The 25,961-nt window shown below is 41.6% G+C and overlaps 1 protein-coding gene across 8 annotated transcripts in view; it reads right to left on the reverse strand.

The window, feature by feature from the left end:
• Window positions 1–25,961, reverse strand: part of ASAP1 (ArfGAP with SH3 domain, ankyrin repeat and PH domain 1) — a 246,538-nt gene that overhangs the window by 86,705 nt on the left and 133,872 nt on the right. For all 8 annotated transcript variants that reach the window (XM_053243643.1, XM_053243642.1, XM_053243637.1 and 5 more), the window contains 4 exons: window positions 22,710–22,782; window positions 9,206–9,351; window positions 2,282–2,356; window positions 1,920–1,969 (listed from right to left, as the gene is read on the reverse strand). In XM_053243643.1, the coding sequence (XP_053099618.1) occupies window positions 1,920–1,969; window positions 2,282–2,356; window positions 9,206–9,351; window positions 22,710–22,782 (344 nt within the window). The remainder of the gene's footprint in view (window positions 1–1,919; window positions 1,970–2,281; window positions 2,357–9,205; window positions 9,352–22,709; window positions 22,783–25,961) is intronic.

Consider the following 25,961-nt stretch of genomic DNA (forward strand, 5'->3'; position numbering starts at 1 on the left):
TGTGAACTCACTCTAAACAACAACAAATAATTATATACCGCTTTTCAGCAAAAGTTTCCAAAGTGGTTTACACAGATAATTAATTAAAATAATTAATCAATAAAGATGGCTTCTTGTCCCCAAAGGGCCCGCAGTCTAAAAAGAAACATAAGTTAGACACTAGCAACAGTCACTGGAAGTACTGTGCTGGTGGTGGACAGGACCAGTTACTCTCCCCCTGCTAAATAAAGAAAATCACCATGTTAAAAAGGTGCCTCTTTGCCCAGTTAGCCTTGTTTACTATAGATAAAATGGCTCTGAACTCTTGCAAGAAGCTACGCATTAAAAAAAAATCAGAACAAATGCAACAACACACGAATATATCACAGTTGCATGAATGTTAAGTCTGGATCCGCCAGACTGTCACTTGTATTTTTAATTTCAAGTTCTATGGCACTAAATTTTCAATAAAATAAACAAGGGAAGTTGTTGAAAACCATGAGTGCATCTACCGTCATCCTTAACAGTGCTTGCTTCACAGGAAGGCCTCCTGCTCAAAGCTAAGGACAACTATCATCAATCTAGGCATGCAGGATTTGAGTGGTAAACCCATTCTGGATGCACATTCACTTTTAGAACTGCCATATGGTTCGATTCCTTGGGTTTTGTCTGGATCCCTAGCTTTGATTATTATTTTTTAAAGTCCTATTGCTTAATTGGCATACAAGTCTACTTCTACTTTCCATTGTTGTAGCCAGTGTGGGAAGTCACATCCAAGGTGGACATGCAAGTGAAGCACTGATATCTACAGAGATAAGAAAACACTAGAGCAACAATTTAATTGTCTGAAGACAGAACTTCCTGGTATCTCTTGAGCAATGTTGCGTCAATATCAGTTTGGTTTACTAGATAAAGACCAATTTGTCCTCCCAACAAATCCTGACACACATGCATCATCTGCCTCCCAACACACATGCACGCACGTACACACACACACGTACACACACACACACACATACACAAGTCCTATTGCTTAATTGGCATACAAGTCTACTTCTACTTCTCTGTTTTCATGTCTACCCTTAAATATAAGGTGTTTTATCTTGCTGATTTAACACAAGACACTACTGTTATACTGTATTTACCTGAATACAGACTAGTCCCCCCACCAAGTTTTTTTTAAAGTTAGCCACTGGGGAGGTCTTAAATTAAGTAATGTTCCTTTCAGGTAAATATGAATATAACCTGTATTTTTCTATTTTTAAAGGGGGTCATCTTAAATTCAGTGTTGTCTTCTATTTGGGTAAATATAGCATTATTGTTTTTATGCAGGCAGTACAAATAAAGCAAAATGTAACAGAGAAAATAAGATGTAGAAACTATATAAAATCTTAATTATCTGCATACTCGGTACCAGGGTTTTCAGAGTAACTCATATCCACAAAAGATTAATAATGGACAGCAAGCAGATTAACCTCCTGCTCAAGGAAGATGTTCCACTTGTGCAAGGAGAGGAAGTGTGAACCCTTCCCTCTGCTGCCTCCAAAATTATGTCCCTCATCCCTCAAGGACATATTCTGGGGGCGTATCAGAGGGAAGGGAAAATCAGCAACAAATCGCCCTTCTCCCTTGTGCAAGCAACATGTTGGTTTAAATGCACACATAAACACCACAGATTATTCCTATATTCACAAACATGCATGCAATTTAAACAATTTTTCAATAAACAATATGCAAACTGATAAGAACATCTTAAAATATGCTAACATCATCTTGCTGCCTGAAGGAAAGATGGTTGAATTGTTAGCTAGGAATTCAACCTAAGCTTGGTTTGGATAAATTTTGCTTAGACAACTGATCAGCTACACTTAAAATGTGCATTAATGTCACGTGCTATAATTTTGCTTAAATGTTTACCCAGCGAAGTGAAGAATACTTACAATTTTGTCTCATAATCCTTCCAGGCTTTGTCAAAAGGCTTTTTAAGATCCTTAGGAAAGAGAAAATGCACTTAAAATAGGTTTATGACACCGCTATGTTAAAAAAGTATATACTTAAGATATCATTCCAAGATTACAACTGACTTTTTAAAAATCTTTCCTTTTTATAACTATACTTCTTTCCCATGGATCTTAAGGCACATATATCAAACTTTAAAGGAACATGAAAATAAGGATACAATTACAGAAACATTCTACAATAATTTCATGCAGATGTGATCGTACCACCACAAGAATTGCTACAAGCACATGCAATAACAGCAACAATTCCATAGCAGTTATCAAATTAACTAAACACTTACCCCTTTTACTCCTTTCAAGTCTCCTTTTAAAAGGGAATCCAATGTGAAGATAACATTATGGCTCAAGCCTTGGAGCTAGGAAAGAAAAAGTAGTACTAGTCAATATTTAAAATCATGAACTTAATGTATCTTCTGCTTCTCTTTAAATGTGTACTATAAATACACATAATTGTATTGTGTCTGAGGCAACTACACCTCCAGTTAAAAAGAAAAGAAAAGAAAAGAAACAGGTTGCTTACCTGTAATTTATGATCTGGAGGTGATCAGTTGTCAGTCATGAGAAATGGGTTACTGCGCCTGCGCAGGAACCTTCCAGATAGATTAATTAGCTCCTCTCTGGTGCCCCTGCCGTGCATGTGCTCAGTGCCTTTCTTTTCCAGGCAGTCGGGCACCATCTTAATTCAGTTTCCTGCAGAGAGCCTGATGTGCAGACGATCTCAGACATGTCCAACAAACTGTCCAAACAGGTAAGGTGAAGATCTTCACCTTTAGAAAGCTGCAGTGGGCATGACTGACAACCAATCACCTCCAGATAATAAGTAACAGGTAAGCAACCTGTTTATCTGGAAGTGATCAGTCGTCATCATGAGAAATGGGTGACTATACAGCTTCTCCCCCTTTGGCGGAGGGTGCAGCCATTTCACCCAGTACTCCAGAACTCTCTGTAGTACCTCTCTCCCAAACTTGGCTTCTGCAGCCATACACAAGTCTATGGCATAGGGCTTTATGAAAGGCAAATGCGTAGTCCAGGTAGCAGTTGCACACAAATCCTTGAAATAGTATCCAGAAAGGTGTGCAGCAGAAGTCACAAAGGCTCTCATGGAATGTGCCTTCACCACCTTCGGTGGTTGTAGATTCTGTAACTTGTAAGCCAAGAATATGAGTTCTACCAACCAATGAGAGAGTCTGTGTCTTGAAACAGACATGCCTTTGTTCTTGCCTTTAAACACTATAGAGAGCATTTTTGTACACTGAAAGTCCTTTGTAAGTAATAGAGAAGGCACCACCTGACATCTAACGAATGTAAGGTTCGCTCCAGTTGTGTTTCAGGCTCCCGAAACAATGATGGGAAGTACGATGGAAGTCGGTCACCACTTTCGGTAAGAAAGACGGATCAGTACGTATAACCACCTTGTTGGAAAAAGATTTTGTATATGGTGCAACTGCAAATAAAGCTGCCAGTTCACTTACACAATGGGCAGTAGTTATGGCGATCAGAAACACAGTCTTGAGCGTCAAATATCACAAATTCACTTTATGAAGTGGCTCAAAGGGAGGTTCCATTAGCGAGGCCAGAGCTAGGGACAGATTACACTGTTCAGCTGGGTGTTGTATAAGAGGGTAAAGATTGATGCCACACAAAAATTTCTTGCATCGAGGATGAAAGGCGGCAATCCTGCCCTGCCAACGTTTGTGCTTAGCTGAAATAGCAGCAAGGTATACTTGCAAATAAATGTTCGCCAGTTCAGATTCCTTCAGTTTAGTAAGGTATAGCAGGACCTGATCCATAGAAGCTCTGAACGTGTCAAATCCACAGTCCGTAGCATAACAGGTGAAACGTTTCCACTGGCTCGTGTAACTTTTCCTCATTGAGGGCTTACAGTTGTTCAACAGGATTCTCTTCAATAACCAACTTGCTGCAGCATCCGCAGGGCCGGATGCAATAACTGCCTTTCGTCTCTTGTCAGCAGATAAACATATATAGCAAGCCTTTGTCCCAGTTGTGCTGAAAGGCATCCTCTAGAAACACGTGCCCAACGCCCGCTCTGGAACAGAACCGCTGAAAATTTTTGTTCTTCTCCAGTATGAACATATCCACCTGAAGGACACCTCACCAAGTGGTCAGATGGTCCAGACACACTTGCTTGAGCTCCTATTTGTGATGATGTTGATTTTCATATGTCCTGCTCAATTTGTCCACTAAGACGTTCTCCACTCCCTTGATGTGGATGGCAATCAGAAATACATTTCTGGATGTGTACCAATTCCAGAGTTGTGTGCTTACAGCACATAGCAAACATGAAACTGTGCCTCCCTGACGACTAACACAGGCAATCGCCATAGTATTGTCCATTTGTAGTTGTACAACTGAGTCCTGTATCAGTGGCACAAAGGATTTCAAAGCTAGAAATGCTGCCATCAGTTCAAGAAAGTTGATGCGCATCCTTTGGTGCTGTACCATCCACAAGCCTTGAATTGGGTGACTTCCACAACGCACCCCCCTCCTCCAACAGAGAGGCATCTGTTGTGACCTATTTTGTTGGATTTGGAGATTCAAAAGGTATGCCTTGAAGAAGATTGTCCTGCACTTTGCACCATTGCAAAGATTTCAGCACAGGAGGGGGAATGTCCAGCAGCATCCACTGATTGTTGATGTTTGGGCAGAACAAAGCAGAAACCATAGCTGTAGTTGCCGCATACGCAGGCAAGTACGGAGGACAGTCGCCTTGCACAAGGCCATCAGACCAAGCACTCTTTAGCAATAGCAATAGCACTTACATTTATATACCGCTTTACAGCCGGAGCTCTCTAAGTGCTTTACAATGATTTAGCATATTGCCCCCAACATTCTGGGTACTCATTTTACCGACCTCGGAAGGATGGAAGGCTGAGTCAACCTTGAGCCCCTGGTCAGGATCGAACTTGTAACCTTCTGGTTACAGGGCGGCAGTTTTACCACTGCGCCACCAGGGGCTCTTTGGACCTGGTTGTCTTGCTGTTGCAGCTGGCCTTCGAATTTCTCCACTAGAGTGCAAAAACATGAAGGTACCAATCCTCCGGTACATACGCCATCTTCATCTACATATCCAATACCGCTCCAATATAGTCTATTGATTTTGTTGGTTGTAGTTTCGACTTGCCCCAATTAACCTGGACCCCCAAGTCCTCCAACAGTTGCAAGACATACTGGATCTGAGACTCTAACCTGTCTTGGTGCACCAGGAGCCAGTCATCCAGAAAAGTGAACACGACAACACCTTGTGTTCTCTGATGAGCAACAATTGCCAACACACATTTGGTAAACACCCTTGGTGCCGTAGACAAGTCAAAGGGCAGGACTCTGAACTGGAATACTGAACTTCCTACTGAGAATCTCAAGTACTTCCAGTGGATGTGTTGAATTCCAATATGAAAATATGTGTCTTTGAGATCTAATGTAGCAAGCCACTCCTCCTTGGTGAGGAGTGGAAGAATTCATTGCAGCATTGCCATTCGGAATTTGTGGGTATCGCAAAAACAATATGAGTTGATCGAGACTTTGGAGATCCATAATTGCCTGATTCTGCTGTCCCGCTTCGGGATGAGGAAATAACAGGAGTAGAATCCCTTCAGCTAGTCCATCCGCTGCACTGGCACTATCTCTCCCTTCCCCAACAAGTTTAATATTTCTTCCAACAAGCCTGGAGTTGGGGGAATTATTTTCATGCCTTGGCAAATTTTGAACCTGACTGCTTAACCAGTGTCAATAATTTTTAGGACCCATGAATCTGATGTTATCTGGTGCCATGCTGAAGCACAACTGGCTAATCTGATGACACTGGGTGGCAAAGGAGTTGTTATTGAAGGCATGCCACTGACACTGGGTTTAAAGCCTTGGCAGGTGATGATGGTAGGTGCGGCGGACAATCTGGAGAACCAAAGGGACTGCTTGGCCACATCCTTCCCTGGAAGGGTGCCCTGATTTTTATTCCTTTGGCCGTATCCCTTTTTGAGGTATGACATATATTGCTTTTAAAAATCTTTTTGGTCTTGGTACCGGAGGCCAGACCACTGGCAATTGTAGTTACGGTACTGAGAAGATCCCTGAGTAGCAGAGAAAGAGGATGAATAGATCTTTGTCATGAATTTACACTCCTTAAAAGGTTTCCACAGTCATATCTGTAGTTTTGTTTAGGAGACCTTTACCATCAAATAGCAAAGTTTCAATATGGTCCCTCATATCGTTCTGTAGTGTAAAAGAGCGCAACCAGGCATGGTAGCAATGGTGCCACAGGCTGAGAAGGAAAACCCCAGTGATGAACAGGTCCAACTGACTGCCTTGCAATTTGGTTCTGCAGCAAACGCTGAGCTTTCCACAGTTGAAACTCTGCAAAACCTAGTTGCATAGCTAGAGAAAAGGTGTGCCAGAATCTGCAGGCATGAAGAAGGTCCCTTTGTGGCATAAATGGTTGAGAAGGCACAAAAGTAGAGGTGGGCTTCCACAGTGTCACAGCGTAAGTTGCTGGTTGTGTGACTGTTGCGGTAGGAGGTCACATTGGCTGAAAAGATGACAGACTGGGTCTAGTTGTGGAAATTCCAAATGGTGACATGGGGGGGTGGGTCTTAGGAGCAGAGTCTTCTTAGGCATGCATATCAACATTCAGCACCACTAAGCTCTGAAAGGTTGAGCCAGAAGGAGTGCTTGTTGAAGAACCTAACATACTCATAAGGGATTTAGCAGTGCTCTGGTCCAAAAAGGTGTCATCATCCATAACAAACAGCAGAAGAGGAGACCTCATTGGCATCCACACTGAAGATAAAGACAATGGCTTGTAAGAATGTGGCACTGCTGTTGCCAATGGTGAACTTGGAACATTTTGCAGCAAATTTCCAGGCAAGGTATCGACTGTCGATGCCAGTGCAGTGGACATCGTGATAGGCATCGATGTCGCACTCGAGGTCAGCAAGAACATCGAGGTCAACTAACGCAATGGAAGCTCAGTGGAGCTTATGGAATCCCTCGATGTCGAAGGCTTCAGTACTGAAGGACTTTCTGATGTCAAAGCATTTTGATCTTGAGCTGTCAAAGGCGAAGGCATGCTTGATCTTGATGGATGCGGAGTCTTTGACTTGTGTTTCTTCGGTGGCCAAGAGTCAGCATCTGAAAACACACAGTGCCGCTTGTGTTTTTTATGCCCAGCATCGGAACTCTTAGGTTTCTTAAAGACAATCTATTCAGGATTGTCCACCAGGGTTTTCAGCTGTATGTACAAAGACCCTGACTCAAAGTTGTTGGTGCCTATTTCAGTGCCGAGCCCATAGTCGTTGATCTCAATGTCAACTCCGGCCTCTGAGGATGCAGTGGACCTCCATACAATGCTGCCCTGAGGTGCAATGATCAATTCTTCAATGTTTGTTTTGAAAATGAACTGCAAATCCTACAGGTGGTAGGAACATGCTGTAGTGTTCACCCAAGCACAGCAAACAAGGTCATGCTCATCAGTAGAAGGCGATTTCACTCTACACTGAAAGCAACATTTAGGAGGTCGTCTTTCCCCCCTCCGCTCCCTCCATTCTAACAACAAAGTCGAAATAAGTCCAAGCAACCAAGTCCGATGTTCAGAAAACAAAGAGTAGTCAATTTACATTCCATAGATCAATAAAAACTGTCAGGTTTGTCCGAAATAAAGCTTTTCTTTTCTACTAACTGAGGAGCAACAACCCACAGGTCTCAACACATCAGCAGTTGAAGAGAAAAAAACTGGATTAAAATGGCACCCGAATGCCTGGAAAAGAAAGGCACTGAGCACATGCACAGCAGGGAGGAGCACCAGAGAGGAGCTAATTAATTCTATCTGGAAGATCCCTGCACAGGCATAGTAACCCATTTCTCATTATGACAACGGTTCACTTCCAGATAATTAAGGTATTCTTCCAAAATGAGCAGGTAAGGATAGGCTAGAGCTCAACCAATCCCAGGTGTCAGCTCACCACGACAATTTAAATGTGGTACCTGAGCCAAGCAATGGATGGACACAAGCAGAAGGTAGCAAGCAAAGCAGGGTGGGTTGCTTCCTCCTTCTACTGTTTGGGTCCATTCATCACCTGGCTCAAGCAGGTGATGAACAAACATGACCAGGAGAAGGGAGCAAGTAAGGCAGTGAGTCTGCCAGCCCATGGAGCAAATGGCACTGCTGATGGTGATGCCTAGAAGCAGAGGGTGCTGTTGGATGGCCAAACTCCATGCACACAAATGGAGACATAATGGACACACAAATAACTATGAATGAAATAAAAACTATGAACTAATAGAAACACAAAGCCAGGGAACAAGGGAAAGTTATCTCTTTAAACTAGACATCTGAAACCCTGAAAAAAAGCCCAAATGTTTGGGATGGCTCTTAGATCCAAAAATGTCAATGCCTGAGTTGGGACTAGGCTTGCTAACTCTTGATTTTTGATTTTTTATTTTAAATCTGGTATTAGGGGTGTGGAGCCTGAGAGAAATCAAGGTGGAACCCAGTGGAGTCCCAGAGGAAAAGAGTAAAAAGTCAACGCTGTGTGTTTCTCTGGCTGGTAACAGCAAAGGTGAGCTGAGTCTGTGTTTGAATGTTAGTGCAAGGTAAAGAAACTGCACAGGGAAGCATATGTAAAACCAAGTCCCATTGTGAAAGTGCACTGGAACTGAGCTGAACAGCCAGATTCCTTAGTGCATAAATCAAGCATTCTCATTAAATGGAAATAATACTACTGGGGTAAGGCCCAGAGTTCTCTTCCACATGGTTTCAAAATTGCTGCCGCCAGGTCTGAATAGACCAAATGAGTGTCTCCTAGAATTTTTCCACTCATTTTAAGTCAAATGCAGTGTTATCCGAGGACTTTGTAGAGAGAATACAAGACAATTATGTTCATAACCCAAATATAAAAGTTCTATTTTTGTTATGCATTTTCAATAAAAATGATCTATACGGTAGGTTAAAATGTTTTTGGTTGTTCATAGTACTGTAAAAATCCCTAGTACATAAAAAGGTGGTGCTAATACTCAAATGAAACGTTCCCCATCCTTGCACACAGCTAGGATCCAAAACTTAATGCTAACTTCAGAAATTTTTGATACTCCCTGCTCATGTGGGGCCATTTGTTGTTGCATAACAAATCATTAGGAAAACAATACTGCTTTAAAAGTCTGGATGAGGTGAAGAAAGAACATTACAAACTTCTTACCAGATTTTTTAGCAGCGTTGACAATTCCTTAGTCAGTGTGGAAAATTTTACAAAAGCAGTGCCAAGATCTGGATTATCTCTACTTAAGAAGTTACTTCCAAATTTATCTAGTACTTGTGCATAGTTCTCTTCATTTTGAACATGTTCTGGGGAAGAAAGTAGAACATTAATGTTTCCTTCTGACAGGGAGAAATATTGACAAATAAAATACAGCTATTTCTTCAAAAGAGCAATTTTAATACTTTGCAATTGCTTGAAATAAATGGCCACACTTTCTGTGGGAGGAGATTTGTTTTTCTGGTAGCCCTCTGGTCTGAAAACAAGGGCTGGAGTTCACCAAGTTAATTTCAGAGCAAGAAGCTGAGGAAGGACTTACAAATCAGAATTCAGGGCAAAAGCCACATTACCACAGGAATGTCCTATAACAATGTTGTGGTTCAATGTGAGTAGACTAAATGTCACTGCCTATTTATACTGTCAGGGTGTACCAAAAAAAAGTCTGTAGCCACTATTTTTTGATGCCACAATACAGCAAAAGTGAACATACCCTTTTGACTAAATTATATTCCTTTTCCACATTATTATCCCGTTCTTCCTCCAAGGAGCCTAGAGAGATGTACATGGTTATGTCTATCCTCACAGCTTTGTGAGGTAGGTTAGGCTGAGAGACACATTACTGGCCCAGAGTCACCCAGTGAGCTTCATGGCTGAATGGGGATCTGAACTTGGGTCTTCCCAGTCCTAGTCCAACACTCTAACCACTATGTCATGCTGGGATGAAATTTTTTTATATAGAACATGAGAAATATTTGCTGTTATGTGGTCAGTGACAGATAGTTACCAGTAAGTGTAGTGAGCTTCTTGGCGGTGCCTTGAATAACTGACATGAACTAACCTACAGAGCAGTAACACAAAGAAAACTACCTTGTAAGCAGTTTTGAGATCATTTGAAACATAAAGTATAAATATATTTTATAAAGCATTTTTTCTTTTGACCACCATAATAAAGGGTAACTAAACTGCATTAAATGGCAATGACCAAGCATTCTTAGAGGACTTTGATTCAGACTCCTAACCCCGCTTTTCCTCAATATTTGTGATATGCTTTAGAGCCATGCATTACACTGTAGCTTATGTGCAATACCAGATTGAACCATTAAATCTGTTGTTGTTCTACAGCAATATGGCAGATATGAAAAACCAACTGATCTAAAATTTGCTCAATATTTATTTCCACTTCAATTTGGAAGCAATTATTTTCTGTAACTTTAATATTCTTATATTTCAAAAGTTATTTAGCATTTGCAAATAAAATGCTAAATGTCACACTATTATACCTTTAATATATAGGTCCTAATCCAGCAGGTCCAAATGAATGCATGAAGTTGTCCTATACTGAGTCAGACCATCTAACCTAGCTCTGACTGCTAGGTCTTCAAGGTCTCAGATAAGGCCTTCCCAACTTTGCTACTCAAGAATTTAACTGGAAATGGCAGGACTGAACCTGGAAAATCATACATGCAAAGTACATGTTCAACCACTGAGGTGCTGATCATCTCTGTAAAGAACTCTCGTGTGTGCATGAACATACTCATGCACTTTAATGCAGAGGCAATTCTACCCATTACCAACATGTGCTCCTGAACATTCTGTTGCTGACTCAAACCGAACATCCAAGGAGTAACTTGTAATCGTTTTATCCATGCACTTTTTGTCACTACTAGTGATACTGTCATCTCCCATCTGGCTCATGATTTCAAGGTATCAGTACTTTTTCTACTTGAAAAGAGGAAAGCTATTGTTTCTTGTTCTGTTCTGCACCTTGTTTTCAAGGGAAGGCAGAGGTTTTGAACCTTTTATTTTTTGGAGACCAAGTGTGATATAAAAGCCAGAGTACTAAGTTTGGACGTGGGAAACAAGGTTCAGACCTGCCCATGAAGCTGAGTGGGTAACACTGGACAATGAACCTTCTCAACAGAACTCACTTTACAGATTTATGATGACACTAACATGCCTTTCTGATCTCCTTGGAGGATGCTAAAGGGGCAGATCACAAAAGTAACTTACGAAACAAACTTCTAACTCTTCTCTCTCCTTCTACATCCAAAGTACTGAACTATACGCTATTTATTCCTCTTCACTGTCCATATTTTTCTTTATACTACCGCTAAACGTTGGCATTACTGGGATAGGGAAAACGACGACTAGTTTTGCTTTATCTGTTCAGAACCTTGTACAATTCTGTGCTGATCATCTTCAATAGATTCTCTGGGGTAACCCAGAGAGATCATATTATGCCTGTCTTAAGACAGTTGAACTGGCTGTCTATGTTTCCAGGCAAAATACAAAGTGCTAGTTATTATCTTTAAAGCTCTGAACGGCTTGGGTCAGGGCTATCTTAGAGACCGCCTTCTTCTGTATGATCCCCATTGCACATTGGGGTCATCTGGAGAGGTCCGTCTCCAGTTACCACTGGTACATCTGGTGGTGACTCGGAGCCGGACCTTCTCTGTATTGTTTGTTTTAAGCTGTGTTTTTTAATGGTGTTTGTTTCAATGTTGCTGTTCTTAATTTGTTGTGCACCACCCAGAGCCTTGGGATGGGGCGGTCTAGAAATGCAACAAACAAATAAACAAATAAATGAACAGAACAAGAAACAGCTGGTGAAGAACTAGCACTTCCGAGAGCAGCAGAAGTAGCAAAGACACAAAAATACACATCAATAACTTCAAGTTTAACTGATTTATTAATGTAGCATAAATAAGTAAACTAGCTAGCCTCTAAAATGATAGAGTAGTCCTCTTTGTCAACTCATTAATATGTTTTGTGTTTAACTGCTTGTAAAGCATAACTAATAAGCACCATTTTGTGTACTATACTGAGGAAAAATATAAGTAGCAGACATACACTGCATATCTTTCAAACTAAACTTAGGGGATTGCAAAAGTGTCAAAACAGGTCTGATAACATGATTAGGGGTGTGCAGAAAATCGGTTTGCCTGGTTCAGTTCGAGCCCAGACCAGACTTGAACCGAGCTGGGCATGTTCGGTTTTGTGCCCCATGAACATACCTCCAGCTCAGCTCAAATTTGAGCTGGTTCAGGGGTTCTAAGTTAAATCTTTTTTTAAAAAAACACTTTTAACACTCACTACCGGGTCCTGGCCAGTGTGTGTGTGTGTGTGTCTCTGCCATCTCCCTCTCCCCCCACCAGCCTTCTCCCATTCTAAAAAGGGCCGGTTTGGTCCATTTGGGGGCTGTTCCAGCCCTTCCTCTGGTGGAGGCAGCCATTTTAAATGGCCCAAAAATGGGATGAACTGGCCCTTTTTAGAATGGGAGGCCGGTGGGGGGAGGAGGAGATGGCAGAGATGCCCCTGCAGCTGCCGCTGCCAACCCAGCAGTGAGTGTTTAAAAAAAGAACTTAGAACCCCCAAACCGGCTCTGAGCCGGCTCGGGGGGTTCGGCTCAAGGTCAAGCCGAACCAGGCCTGCTCCAGGCTGGCAAACCAGCTCGCACATCCCTAATCATGATTGTCTTCTTTGGAGACAGCTCCTTGACACACATTTTATTAAAAGCAGATGCAATCTGTCTAACAATAAATTTCCCTGATGAAGACAGCGAAACCACACCAGAAAATAACCGTTTAATAATTACATCTTACCAGCCTTGCCTCTTCACCTTCCCTGAGCAAAGAAAAATGCTGTTTAAACTTCCTGAACAGAACCAAAAGTCCAACAAGTTGCATTCCAGATAAGGAAGTGCATGTAGGAAAGGAAAAAAGCATGGTAGCATGAGCCTATAGCAGGGATGCACAACACAAATGCACCGGTGGGCTGGAACCAACCATGACTTGGCGTGTGGGGGCAAAGATCAGTTTTTATTTTATTTTATTTTGTATTGCCCCAAACTTATGTCTCTGGGTGGTTTATAAATGACTACAGAAAAAATTAAAAATTACAATTTAAAATTTTAAAACAATGTTTTAAAACAACGTTAAAACTATTTTTAAAAAATTAATTAAAAGCCTGGGTGAACAGATGCATCTTTAAAGGTTTTTTTTAATGGTCAAAGATGGGGAGGCTCTTATTTCAGCAGGAAGCACATTCCACAGCTTTGAGGCATCAGTGGAAAAGTCCCGTCCCCGAGTAGCCACCATATGAGCCGGTGGCAAATGCAGAAAGACCTCTCTGGATGATCTCAATGGGTAATAGGATTCATGACGAAGACCGTCTCCTCTTAAATACTCAGGGCCCAAGCCGTTTAGGGCTTTATAGGTTATAACCAGCATCTTGTATTTTTCCTGGAAACCTATCGGCAGCCAGTGTAGCTCTTTCAATACAGGAATAATATGGTCTCTCCTAGATGACCCAGAGAACAACCTGACTGCCACATTCTGAACCACCTGTAGTTTCCAGACTACAGGAAAAGGCAGCCCCACATAGAACACATTGTACTAATCCTGTCTGGAGGTTACCAGCGTATGTACCACTGTTCTGATGTCATTTTCAGTGCATTATTGCATTAAAATTAACTAACAATGTTAATGAAAGCAATCATTAGCTACTTATGGATTTTTCCCTGTCAGGGGACCCACAATCTTAACCAAGGATAGTGGCCAGAAAATAAGCCCTGTCGCTGCTCAGTCACTGGGGCACCTGGAGCACATGCCAGCCCCAAGCAACTGCCAAGTCCTCTGCTCTCCCTAAATCGCTGTTGGTTTCAGGTTGCAATCCTAGGCATGCCTACTTGGGACTACTTCTGAGTAAATATGGTGGCATTATGAAGCAGTTTCTGGAGAGCACAGAGAAGGAGAGGACAGAGAATGGCTCCCTGAGGGAAGAGGGAACAGTCTGAAAGAGTAACCTCCTGCCTTTCAGGGGTGCGCTCTGCCTGTGCCCACCTGATGCTGCTGGGGTTCCAGCCCACTCCATCCATCACTCAAGCACAAAAACTGGCTCGCTTGCTCATCAGTCCACCGCTGCCACATGCATTTCATCTGGCCTCAAGCGCCCAACTGCACTGAGCTGCTACTGCTCGTTAGTGGAACAAGCCAAGAGCTCTTCATGGCTACTGCTGTTGCTGCAGAATATTCCTATGTGGGGACTGGAAAAGAAGTCCCCATGGGCCAGAACTGGCCCCTGGACCTTATGTTGTGCAGGCCTGGCCTATGGTATGGTTTAAGATCTCAGTAGGGCCACTGGTACCTATATTGGGCAGCAGCGATATAGGAAGATGCTGAAAGGCATCATCTCACACTGCGCAGCAGGCGGCAACGGTAAACCCTTCCTGTATTCTACCAAAGAAAATGATATGGTTCTGTGTTCACCAGGAGTCGACACCAACATGAGGGCACAACTTTACTTTAGCAGAGTGTGAAGAGCAAAAAACCTTCAGATTTTGGGGTTTTTTTAAAAAAAAGTTTTAAGTAACTTCAGGTACTAATGTTCTGAAACGGATTCTTGTTGTAGGGGGTAAAGCTTGAAAATATAGCAAATATCTTTAAAGATTTAATTGCCAAACAATGAGCAAAATAACCCAATACTACTTCTCTTTCCATTAAAAAAAAGAGACACTAAACTTCAGGGGAGTCCACCTCATGCATGTATGCAGTATCACAAACTGTTACAATTGTAACAATTTATAACATGTATGGGACAAAAGTACAGAGTTGCAAAAAGCAACTGGGCAAACTAGAGCTGTTATACACACTTACTTGGGAGTAAGTCCCATAGAAATCAATCAATTCTAGGTAAACATGGATTGGGCTCCAGAGATTTTAACTAAAAGAGCTATAAGGGCAACTAACAGGAGAAGCTGACAGCATCAGATAAAAGCACATACTTCATTGGACCAGATAGAATTATACCTACATAAGAACAGTTCTGCCAGATCAGGCCCAAGGCCTATCGAGTCCAGCACCCTGTTTCACACAGTGGCCCACCAGATGCCTCCGAGAAGCCCAAGGCAAGAGGTGAGGGCATGCCCTCTCTCTTGCTGTTGCCCCCCTGAAACTGGTATTGTAACTGGTGGTGGCCTATAACCTGTAACTGGTGGCGGCCTATAACCATCAGACTAGTAGCCATTGATAGATCTGTCCCCCATGAATTTGTCCAAGACCCTTTTAAAGCCATCCAAGCTAGTGGCCATCACTGCACCCCGTGGCAGACAATTCCACAGATTAATTACACACTGTGTGGAAAACCACTTTTTATTGCTCCTAAATTTCCTGACCTTCAGTTTCATGGAATGACCCCTGCTTCTAATGTTGTGAGAGAGGAAGAAAAATTTCTCTCCATGCATAATTTCATACACCTCTATCATGTCTCCCCATAGACATCTCTTTTCCAAACTAAAAAGCCCTAGATGTTGTAGCCTTGGCTCATAAGGAAGGTGCTCCTAGCCCCGATCAACTTGGTTGCCCTCTTCTGCACCTCTTCTAGTTCTATAATATTCCTAAGATACAATGACCAGAACTGAATGCAGCACTTCAAATGTGGCTGCACCATAGATTTGTATAAGGGCATTATAATTATAATTTGTATAAGGGCATTATAATCTGGCAATTTTCAAAAAACACCTGAAAACCCATCTTTTCGCCCAAGCTTTCTCAGCTTCCTAATATTTTGGGGTTTTAATCTCTGGTTATTTTTAAATTCTTAAAGTGTTTTTAAGTTTTTGTATATGTTTTTAACTGTTTTTATGTTATTGTAAACCGCCCAGAGATGAAAGTTTTGGGGCGGTATACAAATTTGATAAATAAATAAATAAATAAATAAATAAATAAAATAAAATAATTAAGGATGTGCATTAATCAAAAATTCCCAGCATGATTGATTGATCTGAACATGAATTTAATGTGCTTGAAACCAGGTCAATTTGATTCAGACTTGATTGGATTTGAATCAAATCTAAATTGATTCAACCTGTGCTGTGGCGGGGAGGGGGAGAAGAGAGCCTCAACTGGCTTTGAAAATGTGAAGAGGCACCAGAGTGCCTTGCAATTTCCTTCAGTGTGCAGAGCCTGCAGCGGTGTGTGTGTGTGTGTGTGTGTGTGTGTGTGTGTGTGTGTGTGTGTGTGTGTGTGTGACAAAGGAAGAAGAGGCACACGGAGGTGCCTACTAACCACTCCTGGCAGGAGTGGTAAATCAAATCTAGATCGATTCAATTTACCACTCGGTGTTAAATTGAATCAGACCGGACCCACCATCCCGACCCGAGGCCAACTTGACCAGCTGCTTACACTGACTGACACAATACTGGGCTAAGCTAAAACACTGGCGTTCTTGTGCAAAAACACCAGTGTTCTAGCTAAAAGAAGGCTATCTCTTTAAAAGGCCTCCCTGTGCCTGCGCAGAGGCCATTTAAAGAAAGCACTGGCAAGCTTAGTCTAGTGCTGTGTCAGTCAGTGTGAGTGGCCAGCCGCGGGGAGGAATGGCGGGTCCAGTTGCTACTTCCCTGTTGCTGCCAGCTCTGCATCATTTACCACTCTTGTGAGAGTATATAATGGACCTATTAGTATGATCCGCCCAAAAAGGCTGCTGGACACAGGTTTCCAAAAGGCCTTGGAGGATTTTGAAATTGCCCTGGTGGGAACATGGAATAGAGAACTCACCAGGGCAATAGACATGATTGCTCCTAAGCGTCCCTCCCAACCTGCTTCAAAAATGACTCCTTGGTATACCGAGGAGCTGCAAGGGCTGAAGTGGCAGGGAAGGCGACTGGAACACAAGTGGAGAATAACTCAGCTTGAATTTGACAGGATGCAGCATAGGACCCATTTAAAGGCTTATGCGGTAGCAGTGCATGCGGCAAAAAAAGATATTTTGGTCAGCACGCACTGCGTCCACAAGCTGGCATTCAGAAGAGCTATCCTGGGTTGTGAGGAGTTTAATTTCTGCTCCTTCTGCTTCAAATCAGTTCCCAAAAGTGTTCTTCTGTGACACTTTTAATGAGTTCTTTGCGGACAAAATCTCCTGTATTCGGGCTAACTTGGACTCCACTATATCTTCAGTGTCTATGAAGGAGGTGTCCAGAGATGCCTCTTGCAGTATCAGGTTGAATCAATTTCAATCTGTGACTCCTGAAGATGTGGACAAGCTGTTTGGGGCAGTGTGGCCTACCCCTGGTTCTCTGGATCACTGCCCAACTTGGTTGCTTCTATCTAGCAGGGAGGATAGGATGCACACCTCTTCTTAAGAAGCCTTCCTTGGACCCCTTAGCGATGGATAGTTACAGGCCAATCTCCAATCTTTCTTGGTTGGGCAAGGTGATTGAGAGGGTGGTGGCCGACCAGCTCCAGGCGGTTTGGGAGGAAACTGATTATCTAGACCCATTTCAAACTGGCTTTAGAGCTAGCTATGGGGTTGACAGTTGGTCAGCCTGATGGATGACCTCTATCGGGGAATCGACAGAGGGAGTGTGACTCTGTCGTTTCTTTTGGATCTCTTGGCAGTGTTCAATACCATTGACCTTTAGGATCACCTGGGGGAGTTGGGGATAGGGGGCACTGCTTTGCAGTGGTTCCACTCCTCTCTCTCGGGTAGATTCCAGATGGTGGAGCTTGGTGACAGTTGCTCCTCCAAACGAGAGCTGTTATATGGAGTCCCTCAGGGCTCCATTCTGTCACCAGTGCTTTTTAATATCTACATGAAACCGCTGGGTGAGGTCATCAGGAGGTTTGGTGCTGGGTGTTATCAGTATGCTGATGATATCCAAATCTACTTCTCCTTTTCACCTACATCATCAGGAAATATTGTTCATTCACTAAATGCCTGGCCTATAGGCAGTAATGGACCGAAAGAGGGATAACAAATTGAAACTGAATCCAAGCAAGATGGAGGTGCTCATTGTAGGGACTCAGAATCTGAGGGGTGAGTTAGATCTTCCTGTGCTGGAAGGGGTTACATTCCCCCAGAAGGAGCAGGTGCACAGCTTGGGAGTACTGCTGGACCCAGGCCTCACCCTGGTATCTCAGGTGGAGGCCATGGCCAGGAGTGCTTTCTGTCAGCTCCGGCTGATTCGGCAGCTGTGTCCATTCCTCGAAGAGGATGACCTCAAAACAGTGGTGCACCAGCTGGTAACCTCCAGGTTTGACTACTGCAATGTGCTCTACGTGGGGCTGCCTTTGTACATAGTTCAGGAACTTCAGTTAGTTCAAAATGCGGCAGCCAGATTGGTCTCTTGGGCAACCCGGAGAGACCATACTATGCCTGTTTTGAAACTATTGCACTGTCTGCTGATATGTTTCCGGGCAAAATAAAAAGTGCTGGTTATTACCTTTAAAGTCCTGAACAGCTGAGGTCTAGGTTATCTTAGAGAGCGCCTTCTTCCGCATGATTCTCACCGCAGGTTAAAGCCATCTGAGGAGGTCAGTCTCCAGCAACCACCAGTGCTGTCTGGTTGCAACTCAGAGGCGGGCCTTCTCTGTAGCTGCTCCTGGGCTGTGAAATGCACTCCCTGTAGAAATCCGTAATCTGAATTCTTTATTGGCCTCAGGAGAGCCCTTAGAACCTATCTGTTTGGTCTGGCCTTCCAGGGTTTTTAAATGGTTTTGAATGTTTTAATTGCTATTGTTTAACGGTGTTTTATAATCTCTGTTTTTAACTGTTAATTTGATTTTAATTGTTTTGTCTTAATGTAAACTGCCCTGAGTCATTTTGGAAGGGCGATATAGAAATTGAATAAATAAATAAATAAAGTAAGTAAATAAATAAATATAAGGAAAAATACACCTTTGTAGAGCGTATTAAACCACTAATGTCACATTAAAGTTAAACTAAAACAGACACTATTTTTGATCATTCAAATTATACATATTGTCCATTAAAACACTGTGAACTGTTTTTTTAAAAAAAACACCATCAAGAGCATGTAAAAATTGCCTACATGCAAATCTGCCAAGCTGTTTAAGTGAACATCTTTAATTTAATTTAAGTATTTCCTTTAGCAGCAGTTTTCTTTGGAAAAAGTTTCTATTTTATTAAATATATTCTAGGAATGTTATTTATTTTCACTACACATTGCACAGACTATTATTGGCTTTTTTGATACACATAATTCATGGAACTGAATATTTTTCTGCACACATAACACACCTCTATGCACTTTTTAGTGTAGGGGAAAAGGACTGGGGAGCGCGAAGACTGAAGACTGAAATAATGAATGCATTTGGCAAAATTAATAACTCTCTAAAAATGCAAACCACGTGATCATCTGCTGAAATTAACAGCCAGCAAGAGTAATACAGCTATGAAGACATACTTCTTCACAGAATGTATCAACCTATAAACTCACTGGAAAAGGATAAAATGTTTAAAAAGAATACATTACATAAGAATAGATGTGTCAATGGGGTGCCAGCCTTGACGGTGGTAATATCAAAATTTTATATAGTAGTCCTCCTAAGGTGCAGTTCTGATAGTTCTGGACCTCCTAAGGTCCAGTTCTGGAAACCCTGCTTAAAATGAATCTGTACATACTTATAAACTCACTTTGATAACACCAATTAAAAACAGCTTCTCAACATGAGTTCAGTTCATTTTAACCAGAGTCAGCAATGGTCACACAAAATGCCAACCATGGATAAAAGGAATGGGGGTGTGGGGGAGAGAAAGTGCATAATCTTGTAGCTTGCCCTCAATCCCAATGACCTAGTTCCTATTACATCTGATCCAGGTTTCAGTTATTAAAGACTTCATACACATTATCCTTACAACTCTACAACCTAGTGCTATTATCCCCGTAAAACAAAAGGGGTTGAGGCTGAGATACACTGGCTTATCTAAGGCCATCCAGCGAATTCATAACAGAACTGAAGTTTGGATTAGAGTATACGTTCTGAACCATTATGGCATACTAGTTATTTTGAAAACCAAAATGAAACCTCCCTAATCAGGGACAATGAGTGGCATCTATAGTTGCCATTACTGTAGAAGAAGGCATTTTTAACCTGTAATACCTCTGACAGCCAGATGTTGATAATTAATAGAAGAAGAATATCACAATCATATTCTGTTTATAATTCTTAGTGAAATATCTGCCTGACCATTTCTCGTACACAGGATTCTGACTTGGGGCACACTACAACAGCTACTGCTTTCTTTCAAACACCAATACTATTTTGTCTTCTTTAGCCATTACTGTGAGAGCAAGGATAGTCATAGATAAAGGTAAAGTGTACTGTCAAGATGATTTTGACTCCTGGCGCCTACAGAGCCCTGTGGTTTTCTTTGGTAGAATACAGGAGGAGTTTACCATTGCCATCTCCGACGCAGTATGAGAGGAGAGCTGGTCTTGTGGTAGCAAGCATGCCTTGTCCCCTTAGCTAAGCAGGGTCCACCCTGGTTGCATATGAATGGGAGACTAGAAGTGTGAGCATTGTAAGATATTCTCCTTAGGCAATGGAGCCGTCGCTCTGGGAAGAGCATCTAGGTTTCAAGTTACCTCCCTGGCTTCTACAAGATAGTGCTGAGAGATTCCTGCCTGCAACCTTGGAGAAGCTGCTGCCAGTCTGTGAAGACAATACTGAGCTAGATAGACCAATGCTCTATCAGTATAATAGTCTAGATAGACCAATGGTCTATAAGTATAATAGCTGCTCAGTATGGCAGCTTCCTATGTTCCTATGATGCCTTTCAGCATCTTCCTATGTCGCTGCTGCCCAATATTTTTTTTAAAAAAATTTATTTTTATTTTTACATTTTTATACCGCCTTTCGTTAAAAGAAAACCCCAAGGCGGTTTACAAAAATTAAAAACATACAGTAAAAAGCAGTAAAAACATCAGGTGTTTATAGGTGTTTCTGGGTAACATACCAGCAGGGATTCGAACCCGCAAGTCAAGCATTTCCCTGCTGCGCCACTTAAGGTGACTAGTCAGAGATACTCATTTAAAAAGGTTTCCAACCCTGTTTTTCTTGGAAGATCAAAGCCAGTTAACATAGAATACCATAATATTAAAATATAAAATTAATAGAAAGAAATAGCAGCAAAGATAATACCTCTTCATCACCATACACAATGCATAACACCAGGAAAACACAAATAAAATCACTATTTCAGTTGCAGCAGCAGTAGTAGCAGAATCTAGTAGGGCTGTGTATCAGAGTGTCTTAGGCCGATGAAGCTGGAGCATCCCACCCCCACACTTTTGGTGCTGTGCAGAGGTGGTCAACTGTGCCACAGCCACACAGTTCCTCCGCACTGTTCCTCACATTTCTGTGCAACTCCGCACAGTTCCTCACATTTCTGGAGCTGGGGAGGGGGGCTCTTCTCTACAGTCACAGGAGGCCATAGGCTGAGCTGGGAAGGTATGAAGGCATGTCAGGAAGGCATACTGAGGCAGATATTTACACATGACTTCCTGATGTGCCCTTCATTCCTGAACAGGAGCTTCCCACCCCTGTGCTGGAAGTGTGAGGAATTGTGCAGAGAGGTTTGAGCTGTGAGTGGCTACCTCCACGTGGTTCCAAGGGAGTGCTTCCAATTCATTGGCATCAGAGGCTCTGATGCTGAGTCCTAGAAGTACACTAAAGTCCAAATGTCCTCTGAAATAGCAAAGCCTTCATCTGGCATCTGAAAAAGAAGTGTGGAGTTATGATCTAACCTCCACAAGGAGGGTATCTCACACTAATGGTGCCATCACCAAAAAGGCCCTGCTCCTAATAGATGGCCACTGTACCTCCAACGGCAAAGAAACCTGGAGCAGAGCCTCTGAAGATTACTGCAGTGTGTGGGGAAAGAACAGAGAAAGCAGTCCTTTAAACATTTTTATTGCAGCACAGTGCCTATCTTGCTTTAAGTGCTTAAATTATCAACTGTCTTGACTACTGTGTACCTTCCATAAGAAATATTATAAAATTGTATTTACTATGCATGTGAATTTGATATTTTCTTAAATAAGCTTCCTGTTAGTAACTGATTTTATATCCAGTGAAGAAAAAAACAGCCAAAATGTTCCAAGGTGATTTTTGAAAATCTGCCACAAAGTCAACTTTTGGTTTGTGAATTGTTACTGCAACTTCTAATACAGTTGTGCTATATAGAAAATAGGTAGCAGCCAAGAACTAACAGAACAGCCCTGGAGGATGGATTAAAAAAAAATTACAAGGCTGTTTGAAATCGGGCCAGGGCAGACATCCAGACAAACAGTGTGCACATCAAGAAAAGGTGTGCATAAGGGGTGTGGGGTTTTTTTTTTTTGCGCTAATCTCCCATTCCCTCTGCAGTCCACTGTGTATCCCAAAAATAGGATTCTGGGAGACTCTTAGGGACATATTTTCAGGAAGTGCAGTTGGCTCCAGAGGGAAGGGGGAGATCAGCAAAACTTTACCTCCTTCATTGCATCTGCAAAACATTTTTCAGTGTGTGCAACATTCTTCTGGATGTCAGCCTCTGCTTTTCAAATAAAACAGTTACCCATGGGGAATTAAGTAATTCCTTAAAATGTAAAAATGAAGTCAACACCAAAACTAGTTTTACAAACACTATCAAATAACTCTTACCTTACCTTGCCCAGAATTATATATTGCTTTAACAGATTTTTTCACTTTTTGTAGTGCAGTTCTGTCTTGATCTAATGCCTGAAAAAAACAGAAAGAGAATGAATGTGTCAATGGCAGGTCAACTTCTATTTTGAATTGTACATATGAACAACAAATATGAAGCTCTTGAAAGCAAATGCTAAATAATTCCAGGAGCTGCTAGCACTCTAGATGCTCTATTACCCTCTGGGGAGGTCTTTGGTCACTCAGCCCCTTCAAAAAACATTAAATAACTTTGAACTGAAGAGCTCCTAAGGCAGAAACAGTCTTGGAAAATAGTTTTGACCGAATTAGAGGACATGCTAAGTTCAACTTGAAATCTGATAAATATATTTTAAATATATTTTAATATATTTTAAAAATTCAAAGTAGTTTCATGTTACCCTTGCTAAACTCCCCCTAGTTCAAACAACACATTTTGATTTTAATAAGAGAATTTATCTGTTTTCAATTACTAATATCATGACCCCAGCCCTGACTAGTGACTCTGAGTCTGACCCAGATCAGCCCTGGCCGCTGACACGAAGCCAAACCTTGAGAAAGCTCCAGAGACAGAGCTCCTCAAGACAGCACAATTAAGATCTGAATACCCAATGGAACATCCTTGAAACTCAAGCCCCTGGAGGAGCCTGCTCTTCTCCTTTCATCATGCTCCCTGATATCTGCACATTAGCACTGGTGGCAGGTGAGCATGATCAGCTGGAAAGGACAACTGCCAGACTCCAGGCCAAAGGGAGACTATTGTATTCCAGGCAGGAAGGCAGAGCCCAGTAGGAGTTGATTGAACTCAGAGGTATTTAAGAGCTCAGCCTACCTCTAGCTGTTGTCAGATCAACATACCCCATGGACCAGTCCATGGTGCTGTATTCTGACCAAATCTGCCTTGCCTCATTACCCACCAGATCCTGTGGGCTCTATGTTGCAGGATAGGACAAGGTACATCTACAATAGAGTAACAAGCAATAAAAACATGATGGGCAGGCCATACATACTTCTCCCATACAGAAATTCTTACTGTAGGACAATTCATGCAAGTTCGCATGTTCTGATACCAAACACAAAATTTCTGTCTTATTCCTTATCATATAATCACATTGTTAAAATCTACTATACATTCATTCATTCAATTTCTATACTGCCCTTCCAAAAATGGCTCAGGGCGGTTTACACAGAGAAATAACAAACAAATAAGATGGATCCCTGTCCCCAAAGGGCTCACAATCTAAAAAGCAGTTCTCAAATATTCTCAGAGCCACCTCACTATATCAAGAAGTTAACAATTTAGGTCTTCCCATGATCTGCTAACCTGCCAAACTGATATTTATGCTAGTCTGATATATGGACCTACAACTTAATTGGAGATTTCTGATGAATTAACCATCAGGAAAGAAACACTCTTGGTGTGGGGAGGGGAGTTACAGTTGCCTCACTGATAATCAACAAGGCATAAAGAAAGCATTTATTTTTTAATTTAAGGTATATATATTCTGTTCAGTGCTACATGGGCACAAGGCAGCAAATATCAAATTCCAAACGTACAATGAATACCTAAAAATACATCACAAAAACATTACTACTTCACATAATACAGTGTGAATCAGCATGCACAGATAGATTCAGGTGTGTCAGAAGCAAGCATCTTTATCTGAGACCAGATGTTTTACAAGATTTTCATCGGATTGATTTACCAGTTTACATATTAAAGGAGCAATAAGACGTTCCCTAGGATATACCGTATTTTATGGACTATAAGACTCACTTTTTTCCTCGAAAAATATCCGCCAAAATTCAGGAGCGTCTTATATGTTTTAACAGTTTAATATGTTAAAACTCTGAAAAACTGGATTAAAATTAAGGTGCGTCTTATAGTCCGTAGCGTCTTATAGTCCGTAAAATACGGTAAATGGAATTTACAGTGGAGAAGAATGTGTGCAACAGTTTCTGTATCTCCTGACCCACAACTACAGTGTCATTCTTCTAAAGGCACACCCTGAAACCTCCCAGCTAAAAGTGCAAATGGAAAGGAGTTAACCTAACCCTTACTCTCGTAAATGTCCATCAAAACTTAGAGAAAGTGATAGTCGACAGATATTTTGCGGGGGAAAGGTCCATCTTAGTTCTTATTACTCTATAAAACTCTGGAAGTACAGCCCGGTTTTCTTGGATCTCAATATCAAAAAGGCGTTGTCTCACTACTTTTTTTGCATTCGCTAGACCCAGTTCCAGAAATTGAGCTGGATCTAAACCTAGAGAGGTGAGTTTATTACTTACTGAAGCACACCATAGTGACTGGGGACTAGCTGAGAGAAACTCAGGAATTAAACCAACTGGTCGCAGATGTATTTTCAACCAAAAATAGATAATTGGAAGCCAGGCCTGAGATTCAATTTTTTAAAAAACAGCCTCTGTCCTTAAAATCACATTTGCTGTACATTTCAGAGTGCCAAATAAGTTCCTCAAGAACCCTGATTGGCTTCTTTCCAGAATGTCAAACCTTGAGTATGGACCTAATTGAATACCATACAATTTATTATTGTTAATTATTATCATTATCATCATCTCTGAGGACAGCATGCAAAGTCTTATGGGCTTACTAAGATGCTATAACAGAAATCATTTACAGTTGAACCCAATGAGCAGGCCAGTTGCTGTGAGGAGAGGCCTGCATAGGCTACATTTGGCAAATGGCAGTGCCATCTTTAGATGAATTCAAAGAACACTGATACTGTACAGATTATCAGCTAACCAGTATTAATCACGGCAAGGCCTGGGAGCCAATGGCAGCTCCCATCCACTCTAAGTATGGTTTCCTGATGAATTGTTTGTTAGAGCTGTGCAAAACTTCTGCTTCCTCTGAATACTCTGCACAACCCCCTTGATATCACATGAGCCTACTGTTCCAACCATGCAGTGCTATGTAGGGCTTCTTTAAAGGGAAAGATGAGCATGTCAGGAAGAATTAGCAATTAATACGTTAACTCATAATCGTTTTTTAACTTATTTTAAGAATTATTTAAATTGGATTTGACTGCCTCTTTCCATTTCTATAAAATACTTGACTAAGATAAACCTTTTCATTTTTACTTGGGCTTAATACCACATAGACCATGGTGTTAAATAGTGAAGTAGGCAAATGTAATGTATTACTCTGTTTAGAAATTGTCATTAAATTTCCAATATAGCTTTTTTAAAAATCAAATTTTATTTTATTTTAGCGA

The sequence above is a fragment of the Hemicordylus capensis genome, chromosome 4 (assembly GCF_027244095.1).
Source record: "Hemicordylus capensis ecotype Gifberg chromosome 4, rHemCap1.1.pri, whole genome shotgun sequence".
Taxonomy (NCBI): domain Eukaryota; kingdom Metazoa; phylum Chordata; class Lepidosauria; order Squamata; family Cordylidae; genus Hemicordylus; species Hemicordylus capensis.